This window comes from Rana temporaria, chromosome 3 (genome assembly GCF_905171775.1).
Source record: "Rana temporaria chromosome 3, aRanTem1.1, whole genome shotgun sequence".
Taxonomy (NCBI): Eukaryota; Metazoa; Chordata; class Amphibia; order Anura; family Ranidae; genus Rana; species Rana temporaria.
The window spans coordinates 96,747,127-96,763,684 of record NC_053491.1 but is presented as its reverse complement, the minus strand read 5'-3'; the positions used below and the strand labels follow the sequence as shown (position 1 = coordinate 96,763,684).

General features: G+C 43.2%; 1 protein-coding gene across 1 annotated transcript in view; it reads left to right on the top strand.

The window, feature by feature from the left end:
• The first annotated feature begins 1,782 nt into the window (after positions 1-1,782).
• Positions 1,783-16,558, top strand: part of BBS4 (Bardet-Biedl syndrome 4) — a 47,212-nt gene continuing 32,436 nt past the window's right edge. Inside the window, exons 1-9 of the mRNA XM_040343030.1 lie at positions 1,783-1,957; positions 6,607-6,646; positions 8,327-8,406; positions 9,414-9,477; positions 10,895-11,006; positions 13,168-13,240; positions 14,482-14,535; positions 14,725-14,852; positions 16,040-16,094. Of these exons, the coding sequence (XP_040198964.1) occupies positions 1,934-1,957; positions 6,607-6,646; positions 8,327-8,406; positions 9,414-9,477; positions 10,895-11,006; positions 13,168-13,240; positions 14,482-14,535; positions 14,725-14,852; positions 16,040-16,094 (630 nt within the window). The 5' untranslated portion in view covers positions 1,783-1,933. The remainder of the gene's footprint in view (positions 1,958-6,606; positions 6,647-8,326; positions 8,407-9,413; positions 9,478-10,894; positions 11,007-13,167; positions 13,241-14,481; positions 14,536-14,724; positions 14,853-16,039; positions 16,095-16,558) is intronic.

The window sequence follows — 16,558 nt, the reverse complement described above, 5'->3', positions numbered from 1 at the left end:
CTGCAATCAGTGCTATAAATATGCACTAATTACTGTATAAATGTGACTGGCAGGGAGGGGTTAACACTAGGGGGTGAGGAAGGGGTTAAATGTGTACCCTAATATTAGCGTTCTAACTGTGGGGGAAGGGGGGTGACTGGGGGGGGTGACCGATCTGTGTCTCTATGTACAAGAGACACAGATCCATCTCCTCTCTCCCCTGACAGCACCGCTGTCTGCGAGAGCCGGGAATGAGAGATGATCTCATATGTAAACATATGAGATCATCTCTCATTGGCCGCACAGATCGCCTAGGAAACGGCCGCTCCGATTCTGTGACTGGCTGTGTCCAAGGGACACGGCCAGCACAGCAGTTCCCCGCTGCGCGCTTGGGAGCGCGCGCGGGGAAAGTGCAAAGGGGCGGCCGTAAAAAGACGGCCTGTTAGAGATTGGGAGCCGCGCTGAGGCCGTACAAAGTCATACGGCCGTCAGCAAGTGGTTAATAAATAAAAAATAAACATTTATAAAAAATACATAAAAAAAGCAAGGTTATTTTCCCCAGGGCCCCGGGGCCCTGTGGACCTCTGGGCCTTTTAATAAAAAATAAAAAAAAAATAAACATTTATAAAAAAAAAAAGGAGGTTGCCATCCGGGGGCCCTGGAGACCTCTGAGCCCTTTAATAATAATAATATTATATATATATAAAACATTTTTTTTTTTATAAACAATAAATAAAAAAGAGGGGGTTGCCGTCCAGGGCCTCCGGGCCCCTGGGGACCTCCGGACCAGTCAAGCCCAATGGTAAGTCCCGCCCTGGTCATGTGACCGGCCTGAAGATCATGCTAAATAGTTTTTTTTTATAAAAGACTTATAGTGAGCTATGCCAGGTTCTAATAGAGGGGATTGCAGTGATTTGCACATGTGGGTTATCAAACCCTTTAAATACCACCAAGAAATCTCCATTTGTGTGAGAAAAAAAAATTATAACAATTTCATAGGCGTACAGTGTTCCATGACTGCGCAATTGTCATTCAAAGTGTGACGGCACTGAAAGCTGAAAATTGGCCTTGGCAGGAAGGGGGTGAAACTGCCCAGCATTGAAGTGGTTAAATCGGAGGTTTCGCCAAATTGTTTTTTTTTTTTTTTTTTAAAGCCAGCAGCTACAAATACTGCAGCTGCTGACTTTTAAAAAATGGATACTTACCTGTCCAGCGCGCCTGCGATGTTGTCAGTGGAGGACGAGCAATCGCTCGTCCCTCGACTGCACACGCCGCCATCCTCGGTTATAGAATCGGGAAGTTAAGCGTTGCAACTTCACTGCCCGGTTCCCTACTGCGCATGCGCGTGTAGCGTGCTGTCACTGGTCCCCGCTCTTTCCTGGGAACAGTGTGTTTCCCAGAAGACTGCGGGGGCTACGGGTAGAGACGTGTCTGCCGCAGTACCGTATTCCCGGAAGTGGGTGCAAATACCGGTCTTAAACAGGTATCTGCACCCACCTCCCCCTGAAAGGTGCCAAATGTGACACCGGAGGGGGGGGGGGGTCCCAAAAAGCGGAAGCTCCATTTTTGGGTGGAGCTCCGCTTTAAGAAGGGAAGCTCAGCAATGGCAGCCTCCATATTTTCTCCTCAATATAGGTTTCCTTAAATTTTACATACAAGTCCACTTTCAGTATAACTACTAGAATGAAGGTGACATTTGTCTTTAATAATAAATTATTTTGCTAAAATAGAAATAAAAAAAAAAAAGCCGGATGTTTGTCTGAAAGAGCCCAGCCTGTTTCTTCTGAGCCCTGTGACTGACAGAACGGGTCACGTGACGAGCAGCGCCGCTCATTGCTATGGAACGTCTCCACAGAACACTCTGTTCCCGGAGGGATCTCTCCAACCATGCACACCGGAAGTGATGTACCTTTAGTTACCTTGGAGACTAAACCGCTACTTTATCCTGATAATCATGGCGGAGGATTCGTTAAAGACGGTAATATAGATCGCCCCCTATGTAGCCCTGTTTGTAGAAGGGGGAGCGGGGTGTAGGCTACCCCTGCAGACATCTGTGGAATATAGTACGCTCCAGTAATGGTGGGGGAAGCGGGCTGTGGTGTCTAGTAGTGATGGTGAGGGGATGGAGGAGGAGGAGTTGTTGATGTTATTGGGAGTGTGTTGTTGTGATCGGTAAAATCTAGAAGACTTCATATACAGTAAATGACTAATAGACAAGTTTTTATGTGGTTGCTATACATACAGTGCGTGGCTTATGGGGAGGTGAGCTCTGATTACACTAATCCCTACTCTGATCCCTCCACACATGCTGACCCAGGACCTGGGGAGCGTTCCATAGAGCAGTGTTTCTCAACTCCAATCCTCAAGGCGCCCCAACAGGTCATGTTTTCAGGCTATCCTTTATTTTGCACAGGTGATTTGATCAGTTTCACTGCCTTCGTAATTACCCCAGCTGTTTCATCTGAGGGAAATCCTGAAAACGTGACCTGTTGCGGCACCTTGACAGCGGCCCTTTACCACGTGATCACTTTGTCCAATGATGGAGCAATAAATGTAAACAAATCGGCGTCATGAGCAGAGGAGGGTGAAGCTGCAGCGTGTGGCTGCTTGAGGTGTTTGTTTTCCTTGTGCAAGTGCCCCTTTTGTGCCATATCCACGCCCATCCAGCCATGTCCCCTATATCCAGCCATGTCCCCCTTACCTGCATCCCCGCTGCCGCCGACTGGTTAATACGCGCGGGGAACATTACAGCTTTGAATAGCTGTAATGATTCGCGCCGCGCTGCGTATGGACACTCCCCCTCGCTCGGGATTGGACAGTTCACCCGAGCAAGGGGGAGTGTCTATACGCGGCGCAAATCATTACAGCTATTCAAAGCTGTAATGTTCCCCGCGCGTATTACCCAGTCGGCGGTAGCGGGGATGCGGCGTAACGGCAGCGGGATGCGGCGTAACGGCGGCGGGGGGGGGGAAGTATTCTATTTCGGTATCGGGGTATTTGCGGGAGTACAAGTACTCCTGCAAATACTCGGAATCGGTACTGATACTAGTATCGGTATCGGGACAACCCAATTACATGTGGGTATCTAGTGTAAGGGTCTGCCTGATACAAATTGATTAGTCATTCTAAAGTTGATGGTATAAAGATTGTATTGTCAGATCCCTTAGGCTGGCTTCACCCTGAAGCGTCAGCCACGGTGACGGTATAGCTGCGCTATTTGTAGCGCGGCTATACCATCGTGTTTACCGCGATATTCGGGCGCTAGCGGTGAGGTTTTAACCCCCGCTAGCGGCCGAAAAAGGGTTAATACCGCCCGCGTTGCGGCGGTATTACAGCGGTATTACCGCGCTTTCCCATTGATTTCAATGGGAAGGCGCGGTATAGGAGCGGCGAACACACCGCTCCTATACCGCGGTAAAGATGCGGCTAGCAGGACTTTTGGAGCGTTCCTGCTAGCGCACCGCTTCAGTGTGAAAGCGTTCGGGCTTTCACATTGAAGAGTACAGGGCATGATTTTTCATGCGGTATAGCAGCGCTATTTTTAGCGCTGTACCGCATAAAAAACGTCCCAATGTGAAAGGGGCCTTAAGGGGATTGCATCTTCTGAGTTTTTCTGTTGTCACTAGTAAGGATGAGCTCTGGCGTGTTTGCAAACCCCCTAGTGCAGAGCCTGCCAGGAAGTCGGCACTTCGCTGTGCCAATCACAGGCAGTGAGACATTTTCCGATCTTTGCAGCGGGACAATGTCTCGCTGCCTGTGATTAGCACAGCGCAGTGCCGACTTCCTGGTGGGGTTTGCGAACACTCCGGAGCTCATCCTTAGTCACTAGTGATGAGCTCAGGCATGTTCAGACACAAGTCTGAACCCGCCTGAGCAATTCCACTAGGAAGCTGTCAAAGCCAACAGCCATTCTTAGGCGTTGGAGGCATTCCCCACCCCCCAGTTACACATATACACGCCCCTTTCATACAGTGCCTTGAAACATTTTCCTTCCACTTCACAATAATGTGCCACTTTGTGTTGGTCTATCACATAAAATCCCAATAAAATATATTTACATTTTTCGTTGTAACATGTGTAAAATTTCAAGGGGTATGAAAACTTTTTCAAGGCACTGTACATATGTCTATGGGGCGGGGAATGCCTTCACCACCTATGATTGTCTGTCGGCTTTGACAGCTTTCTAGCTAGCAGGATAGCACAGGCTAATCCCTTGTCGGATTTGCAAGCCAGGAAGTGAGGGAAAATCTGCAACAGACACTAAGGCTTGAATCACACCTATGCATGTTGCTTTTGAGCCTTTTTGCGGTGCTTGCTGTTTTTTTTTTGATGTGCGATTTTACCGCGATTTGCGTTTTGCATTTTTTTTACATTTCCTTTAACAACCAGCTATAAACAAGTAAAAAAACAAGTAAAAAAACGCAAATCGCGGGAAAAAACTCGGTACTTGCGTTTTGGATGCTGGTCCATTGAATTCTATTACATGCAAAATGCTGCTTTTTGCAGGAAAAAAAGTCCCTGACCCTTTCCAAAAACGCAGAGGCACAACAAAGCATTGATGTGAACATGTTCTATAGGAAACCATGTTAAAAAATTTCCTTGCATTTCTGCAAAATGCATAAAAAAAAAGCATTTGTGTGAATGGAGCCATAGAGAGGAATATAAATCTGACCGTATTCTTCTATCAAGCTAAAAGTTATTTCTGTCTATTTTTCTGTAGATTTCCCCTCACTACCTGTCCTGATAAAACTGTTATTACAGGGTGGGGAAAATCTTTCTAATGGAGACCCAGATTACAGTAAGGAATCCTTTACATCAGGCGTATCCAAATTTTTCAAAGAGGGCCAGATTTGATGATGTGAACACGGGTGAGGGCCGACCATTTTGCCCGACATTCTTTGAACCATTAAAATTCACTGCAAATTAACTAATACACTGCCCAACAAGAATTCTCTTGCCTTTATGGCTGTGTGTGGTGAAGAGTCCAAGGATGAGCTTGGGTGTATTATTTGGAAATACCGTATTTATCGGTGTATAATGCGCACTTTCACTTTAAGGCCTCATTCACACTACGGGCCGTTCGGGTCCGTCTGTCACGGACCTGAACGGCCGCTCCATGCATCGCTATGGAGCGTCAGATGTCAGCGGAGACATGTCCGCTGACATCCGACCCGATCTGATCCGCTAAAAACAGACGTATGGGGGCCATGTCCCCATCCGTCCATGCGGATCGGATCAGGTAAGATCTAATGAAAACGGACATGCTGTCCGTTTTCATCAGATCGCTCCATAGAAGTACAGCGGTGCCCGACAAGCCCCTCCCCGCTCAGTGAGCAGAGAGGAGCTTGTCATCCGTCGGCTCAGCGGAGATCCGCGGACTGATCTCCCGCTGAGCTGACGGGAGCAGGCGGACTGAATGTGAATGAGGCCTAAGAGGGAAGTTTCAGGAAAAGCATAAAATGTTCAATAAAGAACTGTAAAGCAAAATAAGGGTCAGTGCCCATCAATGCAGCCTAATCAGTGCCATAACCTTGCCATGAATGCAGCCATAACATTGCCATGAATGCAGCCTGATTCATGCCCATCATTCTTCAGCCTCAGAGGGGACAGGGGGGAGGCGGGATGAGCACCAACAGATTACATTCAGGAGAATCTCCTCTTTACTCGGCAGCCTCTTTAACCCGGGTCTCAACCAGCTGCGGCAGCAGGTTGGCTCCCCTGGGCGAGCTGTCATAGCTGTACAACACTCTAGCAGGCGCACCAGGCACCCACGATCGCTCATGATAGAGCGAAAACTGGGATATGTCAAATACATATGGGCCTAAACTGATGAAGAAATTTGTGTTTTTTTTTTTTAATTTGAGGGCATTTTTTTATAGCAAAAGTAAAAAAAATATATACATTTTTTTTTGTGTTTCAACATTTTTTGCTCTTTTTTTTTTATTTTTTTATTTTTTTTATTTTTTTGTTTAAACGCAAAAAATACAAATTTCAGAGGTGATCAAATACCACCAAAAGAAAGCTCTATTTGTGGGGAAAGAAGAATGTAAATTTTGTTTTTGTACAACGTCGTACTACTGCACAATTGTTAGTTAAAATGACGCAGTGCCGTATCGCAAAAAATGGCCTGGTCATTAAGGGGCCAAAATCTCCTGGGGCTGAAGTGGTTAATACAAAGTATTATAATAGACAGAACAGTCGTCCAATGCCAGCCCAGGAGACAGGACTTCCTATTATAGAGGCCGCTGAGTAAACAGGAGATTCTCCTGTATGTAATCTGATGGCACTCATCCTGCCCCCCTCTCTGTCCCCTTTGAGAAACGATAAATACAGTATTTATCTTTTGTGGTCGTCGTCGCCCCCCCCCCCCCCCCCCCCCCAACGAACGCTGTGTCTGTGTGAATGAGGCCTAAAATCTCAACAGAGGTTCTAACCCTTCACTGCTTCACCCAGAACTAAAACATTTTTTTTTAACTATACATATACTTTAAAGCTGAACTCCAGGCAAAGATGAAGTGACTGTATATTCATATCTCAGATTGTACCATAAATTTCCATGAGTTCCTTTTCATTGTGTGAAATTCTGTTGTACTGCCTGTTAAGTTCTTCATTCTTTTCTTTAATAAGGTCCCAACAGATCCTTCACACAAACCTCGTGTTAAAAAAGGTATTTTATCATAATAATATCCTAATATTATTAGTTGTTTCAAAGACTATTTTTAAAGTGTATGTAAAGCCAAAACCTTTTTTGTTACTTTTTGGATAAGAGTCTGTCAGATTTTTTTTGTTTTACTTAAACCTGTCGGGTTTCTATTGTCACCAGGACTGGAAAAAGTCCAGTTGTCCCCAAAACTGGAATAGAGGAGAAAATTTCTATTGGGGACACCTAAAGCCACGTACACACGATCAGTCCATCCGATGAGAACGGTCTGATGGACCGTTTTCATCAGTTAACCGATGAAGCTGACTGATGGTCCGTCGCGCCTACACACCATCGGTTAAAAACCCGATCGTGTCAGAACGCGGTGACGTGAAACACAACGACGTGCTGAAAAAAACGAAGTTCAATGCTTCCAAGCATGCGTCGACTTGATTCTGAGCATGCGTGGATTTTTAACCAATGGTTGTGCCTACTAACGATCAGTTTTGACCTATTGGTTAGGAATCCATCGGTTAAATTTAAAGCAAGTTGGCTTTTTTTTAACCAATGGTTAAATAACCTATGGGGCCCACACACGATCAGTTTGGACCGATGAAAACGGTCCATCAGATCGTTGTCCTCTGTTTAACCTATCATGTGTACGAGGCCTAAGAGTACTTTTTTTCTCGCGCTCATCTATCTTCCTGTAGTGTTTATAGGACAAGGAGGTAAAGGGTAGTCTCCCCAATGGGAGACAGAGGACTAAAAAAAAAAAAAAAACTGGGGGGGGGGGGGGGCGAGTTCACCTTCCTCTACTTGGCTTTAGATATACAGTACTTTAAATGAAAAATTCTCTTAAGTCATCCGTTATTATCTGTAGTGGGGAAGGGTCACAACTTGCTTTATTCTTACACATCGTATGTCATCAGAACAGGAAATGGGTGCGTAGGAATATTTATTGCTTTTGAAGAAATTTCCCCTCACTTCCTGTCCCTGTGACAGGGCCACATATACTATATTGTCAAAAGTATTGGGACGCCTGCTGCACATGAACTTGAATAGCGTCTTATACCGTGTACACACGATCGGAATTCCGATGAAGCTGACTTCCATCAGTTTTGCATACACACTGTCAGACTAAATTCTGACCGTCCAAAACACGGTGACGTAAAACACTACGACGAGCCAAGAAAAATGAATTTCAATGCTTCTGAGCATGGGTTTCTTCTCGGTCGGAGTTGCACACAGACAATAGGAATTTCTGATGTTTTTTTTTTTCCATCGGGGAAAAAAATAAAACGTGCTATTTCTAAACACGGATGGAACAAAAGTCCGATGGGGCCCACAGATGATCGGAATTTCCGATTGAAAAAAGTCCATCTGACTTTTTTCATCGGAAATTCCGATCGTGTGTGTACGCGGCATTAGTCTGTAGGGTTCAATATTGAGGTGACCCACCCTTGGCAGCTATACCGGCTATAACTCTCTCTCTCTCCATCATGTTTAAGTGGATGGAATATTTCAATTCCATCTTTAGTTCTGCTATCACCAGTAGGATTATTTATTCTGTGAGTTTTAAATATTACATTTTTTAAATATTTTTATTTTATTCATTATTTCATAATTATTTATAATTATAGCAAAAGTTTCTGTACTGGAATCTCATAACTATCTCATAAAAATCTTTAACTAAGTATTTCTCCTAAGCTCCAGAACTCCCTATCCTAGAAAGACGAAACTGGGTTATCCACCTACACTATGTCCGGAAGGATTATGAGGCCTGCAAGGTGAGGGATGAAATGTGTAGGTGAACATTGGCGTGAAGTGTATAAGATTCATTCTACATAACTATAGGATATATTTACTTACTGCAGGGGTTGACAAATTTGCTTGGAATCTAGGAGCCAGCTAAAAAACTTAGGAGCCAGAAAACGCGCCCCGTCCCGACGAGTTTGCGCGCAGAAGCGAACACATACGTGAGCAGCGCCCGCATATGTAAACGGTGTTCAAACCACACATGTAAGGTATCGCCGCAATTGGTAGAGTGAGAGCAATAATTCTAGCCCTAGACCTCCTCTGTAACTCAAAACATGCAACCTGTAGAGTTTTTTTAAAATCTCCATAGGCGACGTTTAAAGGGTAAAAGTTTGACGCCATTCCACGAGCGGACGTAATTTTGAAGCGTGACATGTTGGGTATCAATTTACTCGGCGTAACATTATCTTTCATAATATTAAAAAAAATGGGGATAACTTTACTGTTGTCTTATTTTTTTATTAAAAAAAGTGTAATTTTGTCACCAAAAAAGTGCGCTTGCAAGACCGCTGCGCAAATACGGCGTGACAGAAAGTATTGCAACGATCTTTATTTTATTCTCTAGGGTGTTAGGATAAAAAATATATATAATGTTTGGGGGTTCTAATTAGAGGGAAGAAGATGGCAGTGAAAATAGTGAAAAATTACATTAGAATTGCTGTTTAACTTGTAATACCAACGGCCACCACCAGATGGCGCCAGCTTACACATCTGGTGGTAATAACTTGTAATACCAATGGCTCACCACCAGATGGTGCCCCCCCTTCCAAGCCAAGTCGCCAGGACCCTATTTCTAGTCGCCATGGCGACCTGGCGCCCGGGATTTGTCGACCCCTGACTTACTGCAAGTGTGATTTCTTTTCAGTTAGAAAATGGGTGACTTATCTGGTTATGGTTTACTGATTATATATGTTCAACCATTCTCTTTAACATCACTACGTTGTAAATCAATATAGCTGTGTATTATTTATCTCTCTAGGTTGCGATTAAAGAGCAACTGCAGGCAACAGAGGGCGTGTGTGAATATGCTGTTTATGTACAAGGTGAGAATAACTAATAAACCATATGTCATATTTCTCTTCCGTTCATAGACGGACACAGCATCCTTTGACAGTAGGGAAGCGGATATAACCCTACTGTCAAAGGATGCTGTGTCCTTCCATGAACTCAGAGAAATGGATTTTACGTACAAAAATCCTATTTTTTTTAATGTGGGCATTTAACTGTTTACAGCCTTATTTTCTCATTATTTAACCACTTAAGACCCGGACCTTTAGGCAGGTAAAAGACCTGGCCAGTTTTTGTGATTCGGCACTGCGTCGCTTTAACTGACAATTGCGCGGTCGTGCGAAGTGGCTCCCAAACAAAATTGGCGTCCTTTTTTTCCCCACAAATAGAGCTTTCTTTTGGTGGTATCTGATCACCTCTGTGGTTTTTATTTTTTGCGCTATAAACAAAAATACAGCAACAATTTTGAAAAAAAACCAATATTTTTTACTTTTTGCTATAATAAATATCCCCCAAAAATATATAAAATTTATTTTTTTTCCTCAGTTTAGGCCGATACGTATTCTTCTACCTATTTTTGGTAAAAAAAAATCGCAATAAACGTTTATCGATTGGTTTGCGCAAAATTTATAGCGTTTACAAAATAGGGGATAGTTTCTATGCATTTTTTTTTTTTTTTACTACTAATGGCTAATTTACTACTAAGTGTGACCTCATCTGTGTTTCTAACTGTAGTGGGGCGGGGCTGGACGTGTGACGTCATTGATCGTGTTTCCCTATAACGGGGAACACACGATCAATGACAGCGCCACAGCGAAGAACGGGGAAGCTATGTTTACACACAGCTCTCCCCGTTCTTCAGCTCCGGGGACCGATCGCGGGACTCCAGCGGCGATCGGGTCCCTCGGCCGCGACCCACGGCTGGGCACTTAGAGAGGACGTACCTGTAGGTGCTTGTGCCCAGCCGTGCCATTCTGCCGACGTATATCTGCAGGAGGCGGTCCTCAAGTGGGATAACTACACTTGGACACAGTTCACAAAACTAACACATTGGTTTAAAGATTCTCATTTTCTACAAAATGTTGTGGACACTCTTATTGTTGCATTCTCGCATTAAAAATAATTTAAAAAAAAGATACCAATTTTCAAAAAAGTCCAAATCTATTCGGAAATTACATTCACATGGCTGAAAATAAAGATATTTATCCTTGTGTAAAGCTCTGTGATTTAAAACTAAGGCTGGGTTCACATTACTCTAAATTGGATGCGGGTTTCCACGCAGAAATCCGCACAGATGTCTATGAAATCACCCCCCAAAATTGGGACGGACATCCTGCGAGTTCAGCTGTATTTTGGGTTTTCTGCTCTTTTAATTTTTCTTTTAGGATTATTGTTGTTGTGGCTTCTTTTGTCAATCTTTCTTGTTTTCAGTCTGTGCTTTTGTCTTTCTAGCACTGATCCTTAGATTGGAAGGGAAGATCCAGGAGTCCCTTGAACTTTTCCAGACTTGTTCAATATTGAATCCGACCAGTCAGGATAACCTGAAACAAGTAGCCCGATCCCTGTAAGACTGGCCTAATTGGTCTTTGGCATCATTCTCGTTTTTCTGTTTTACAATCACTTCACTCACATTCACCTGTATTGATAATTCAGCACAGCAATGAAAATTCAGTATTGACTAGAATCTGTGAGAGTTTTGGACACATTAGATAATTGATTTCATAATAATAATTGACTTTGGCTGCCCCCATAAACAAGATCCTCTGTCAGCACTTCTGTGCCATACTTCTTTATGCAGCCTTCATTTCCATGTTGCTCAGAATTATAATTATATAATCGCAATATAAATAGTTAATTTGGCAATGTTGCTGTCTGGAGTTACGCAGAGAGTTAGCACAAAGTACAGTATATATTATCCCATAGGCTGTTGGGTAAAACTCACCACACACGTTAAAGTGATAGTAAACTCCTTTTATTTATATATAATAAGGCTTATCTGTAGGCACTGTAAATATGTCCTAAACGTGCACCGTAGCATCCGGTGATGTCACTGGCGCAGGCACACTGGGCTCTCAATAGAGGCGTGGGTGCTGCCGTAAATGGCACAGGCTCGGAAGGAACAGCATCCTTGGGCCGTTCCTTTAGAGCACATAGGCTTACCTATAGCTAAATGTAAGCAGAGGGAGTTTACAGAGGGGGTTGTAAAGGTTTGTTTTTTATTTAATTTTCTAAATAGCTTCCTTTAACCGGTTAACTGTATATATACATCCTGTTTTTAAAGATGGATATCTCGGTAATGGCAGCAGCTGCTGCCACAACCGAGATATCCATCTCTTCAGGTCCTGTAAACGATAACGGTGGTCTCCGCAGCAGATTCGCTGCAAGATCGCCGTTATCGGTGGCGGGAGAGGGGCTCTCCCGCGCCCTCCGCCGCTTACCGGAGCCGTCGATAGCGGCGGAGGCGATCAGGTGCTGCTGCCTGTTGTGTGAGGATGCGAGTGAGGGCAAGATGGCCCCCACCCGTCCTCACAGCATTGCTGGGCGGAAGTGACGTCAAAACGTCAGTCCCGGCCAGCGTCTTAAAGAGACATTTTTTTGTTGTCATTTTTTTAAATGACAAAATTTCCGTCTTTTTGACCCCAGATCTCATATTTAAGAGGACCTGTCATGCTTTTTTCTATTACAAGGGATGTTTACATTCCTTGTAATAGGAATAAAAGTGAAACATTTTTTTTATTTTTTTTTATTTCAGTGTAAAAATTGATAAAATCAATAAAAAAACAAAAAATAAAAATTTTAAATCGTTCCGACGAGCTCGCTCGCAGAAGCGAACGCATACGCGAGTAGCGCCTGCATATGAAAACAGTGTTCAAACCACACAAGTGAGGTTTCGCCGCAATCGTTAGAGCGAGAGCAATAATTCTAGCCCTAGACCTACTCTGTAGCTCAAAAAATGCAACCTATAGAATTTTTTAAACGTCGCCTATCGAGATTTTTAAGGGTAAAAGTTTGACGCCATGCCACGAGCAGGCGCAATTTTTAAGCGTGACATGTTGGGTATCATTTTACTCGGCGTAACATTATCTTTCACAATATATAAAAAAATTGGGCCAAATGTATTGTTGTCTTATTAAAAAAGTGATTTTTTTCCAAAAAAAGTGCGCTTGTAAGACCGCTGCGCAAATACGGTGTGACAAAAAGTATTGCAATGACCGTCATTTTATTCTCTAGGGTGTTAGAAAAAAAAATATATAATGTTTGGGGGTTTTAAGTAATTTTCTAGCAAAAAAAAACTGTTTTAGTCTTGTAAACGCAGAATCTGAAAAACAGGCTTGGGGCTTAAGTGGTTAAGCTAGTGCATTGTTGGGTTTTTTTCTTTGTGTTTTTTTTGTCTGAATTTCTCACTTCATGTTCCTCCTCCGTAAGCTGTCCTGGCTGACTAACGGCCAGCCAGAACATGGGGGCAAGCTTACTGAGGAGAAACGGGAAGTGAGAAATTCAAACAAAAAAAAAGACATTTAGAAGGGAAATCGAAAAAAAAGGTAAGTGAACCAACGCACTAGCTTAAAATAATCTATTTAAAAAATAAAAAACAAACCTTTACAACCCCTTTAAGGTTTTGGAGGAATATAGGTGATATTTGTGTCCCTCCTATATTTTTGTGGCATTTTATGCATGTGTGAATCTTTCTTGTGTTCTGTAAATCTTTTCATGAATTAATTTAGGTTCTTACTTGGGAAGCACAGAGCAGCAGTTGAAGTGTATAATGAGGCGGCAAGGCTCAATAATAAGGACTGGGTATGCTATTGGACTATAAAATGTATTTTTATGCCACCTGAACCCTGTTCCTTTGCTGTTTGCTAATACTTTACTGTAGCATGTTAAGTTTTACAACCTTAGTTTTGTGCAAGTGTCCAGACATGTACAGTTGGGGGCTATTTATGTGTTAACGCAGTGGTTCTCAACCTTCCTAGTGCCGTGACCCCTTGATAAAATTTCCCAAGTTGTGGGGACCCCTAACAGTAAAATTAGTTTTGTATCGTGGGTTGTCAGCGCCCGGGGCAAGACAAGTAATTTGCACCCCTAACCCACAGACATTTAGCTCTCCCTGAGTCCCTTCCACTTGTACAGTATTAAAAGCCCTTATGGTACATTTTTGGATGTACTACTCTTTGTTCTCCTTTCTTTCCCTTTTATCTCTCTCTATCCAAATTTCCAAATATTTACCCCATCCCTCTCTCTAGCCGTCTTTCTTGTTCTCTCTCTCCCTTTTTTTTGTTCCACCCCTCTTTTCCTCTCCCTTCCATGTATTCTTTATTTTTATTCCTTCTCTTACTCCTTGGTGGGATGAGTGGATTAGGTGCTCTTGATCAAGGTCACCTGCTGATCTGAGAACTGTTGTGAGGACTTTTAATGGCAACTATAATCACAGGTAGTGTTACTCACTGTGCCTCCTACTTTGTGGCATCTTGTAGCAGTGGCACCTATGCCGGAATCAGGAGATAGAGTCTCCTCCAGCCCCTCCCACTTCACATTCCTCACCAGTCAGCTGACCTCTAACCTCTTCCCCCCCCCCCCCCCCACCCATGGCATGAAATGAATGGGCGGCTGTGAAGAGGCCGAGTGGGAGGCCACAGGCTCCAGGGACAGCCCAGCTGGGTGGCCACAAAAAGGCAGGGAGAGTGGTGCGGACCCTAAGAACAGCCCAGGATTCGGGGACCCCTGGCAAATCATAATTTGACCCCAGAGGGGGTCCCGACCCCCAGGTTGAGAACCACTGTGTTAACGTTATATAATTTCCATATCAACCAAACAGCCTGGACTCCAGTCTTCCCAGCTCCTGAATGGGCCCTGGTTTGACCTTGTTTGCAAATCAAGTCTGGGCTTTAAGAGAGCGATGGATATCTAGATAGATAAATCTATCTAGAGATTATATATAATATACACACATACATTTTATTGTTAAAATGTTGAATAGTTTTACTATTTCTACAGTCGTTGCTGATTTTCCTTTTTTTGTTTTTACATTTTTTTCGTAGGAGATATGCCACAATTTGGGAGTATGTTACCTATATTTGAAAGACTTTGCCAAGGTACTTTACTCAGCGTGTCGTGTAATGAAATCTTATGTCAATAACAACCATTCGGGATTCAGCTTCTATATTTCCTGTTGATTGGAAAATCAAAACAAAATCTAGTTGGTGCCGTGGCCATTGGGGCTTCTTCTGTGAAACTAGCACACAGTTTTAATCAGAATTATGTTTTTTTCCTCCTCTCTGCAGAGTAAGGAGCAGCTGAATCTTGCCCTACAATTGCACAGACAAGAGCTCAGTTCAATGGTCCTTGGAAAGATCCAATTAATGGAGGGAGATACAGACAATGCTATTCAGACCTATTTGCAGGCACTGCAGTAAGTATGTACTTCTAATTTAATGTCAAATTGGATTCAGTCTATAATGCCACACTCCCATAGATTGAAAATGCAAAATGTTTTGCTTGATGCACACATAACAATAGATGATCGATCATAAGATTAGTCATTTCAAAAGACCTTTCAGTCTTAAACGATTGCTTGACACAGTAATATGATCGACCTTCTATTTGATCAGTGTTTTATTTTTTTATGCCTAGCCCAATTGTTCCTTATTATGGCAAACAGTTTATCAAAGTGTCTGTTTAGCCGCAGAGGTCTCAAACTGGTGGTCCTCCAGGTGTTGCGGAACTTCAAGTTCCATCATGCCTCTGCCTTACTGTGCCAGTAAAAATAGCCAAAATCGGTTAAGCTTGGAACTGCGCATGGAGATTGGAGGCAGGGGGTGATTGGAGGCAGGAGGTGATGGTGGCTGCAGTGGCACCGCAGAGGGGGATGGAGGCAGGGGATGTTAGTGGCAGGGGGTGATGGTGGCACGGCAGAGGGTGGGGGATGGAGACAGGGGTTGTTGGTGGCACCGCAGAGGGGGGTGGAGGCATAGGATGATGGAGGCAGGGGGAGATTGTGGCACCGCAGAGGGGGGTGAAGGCAGGAGGTGTTGGTGGCAGAGGGGGATGGAGGCAGGGGGTGATGTGACTAAATAATTTGCCCTTATTATATCGAAAAATAACAAAAATATGTTTTTTTTTTTTACCTTAATATCTACCTTAAATCACATTGCTATTTGCCCAGCGTACTTGTTTGTAGCCTAAATACTAAAATTTGCACCTAAAAATGTAATTTAGTAACTTTTGTGAAATGCCAGTAAAAACGTGGCTGAGCCAGTAAATTTTGGGTGTCGTGCCAGTAAATTTCAATCTGGTAGGTTGGAAAAACTGCATGGGAATTGTAGTTTTGCAACAGCTGGAGGGCCGCCAGTTTGAGACCCCTGGTAGAGCAATACATTTCTTCATGTTGCAATTCTTTTATTTAAATGATTATTACAGTAAACCATTGCATTGTTTAGTGTATAGTTGGCATTAGTCATGCATATAGAAACTGCACAGCATAGGGGCAGCGATCATAAATCTCTCCAGGAAACCATATGCTTGGGAGTGGTGTGTGTGTTTTTTTTTTTAAATGTTTGTTGCATAACTTATACTAGAGTCTCTTGTTTATTTTTATAGTTTATCTCCAGAAAGCACAGAGCTGTTAACCACATTAGGGCTGCTGTATTTACAGGTGAGTCCAATAATATCCACCTAAACAGCCCAGTAATTCCCAGCACTGATCTTGTTGGTCATGATGACTCTTTTCAAAGAGCCCCGTCTGCTACTAATTCTAATGTGTGTGTTTTTTTTTTTGTTTTTTTTAAATAAGTCTTAAAGTGTATCTATAGCCAACATGTTTTTTTTGTGGGGGGTTTAATGGGGTTGCTGTCCTGTTGAGATTCCTTTTCACTTTCTGTTCTGAAGATGCAAAAGTACGGTAAGTTGTTTACTGGAAACATTTTCCCCATTTGAGGATTTTTAGATTTTTCACCAATATTCCTGTTATGGTGACAACTGTAAGTCTGGACAACAATGAGCATCAATTTCTCCATCAGAGAAGCTTTGGAACCCATTGGTGACTCACTACCTACCCCCTGGTTTTGATGAAATTCTACTACGCCCATAGCTCTTCAACTCATTCATTGCCTACCCTAC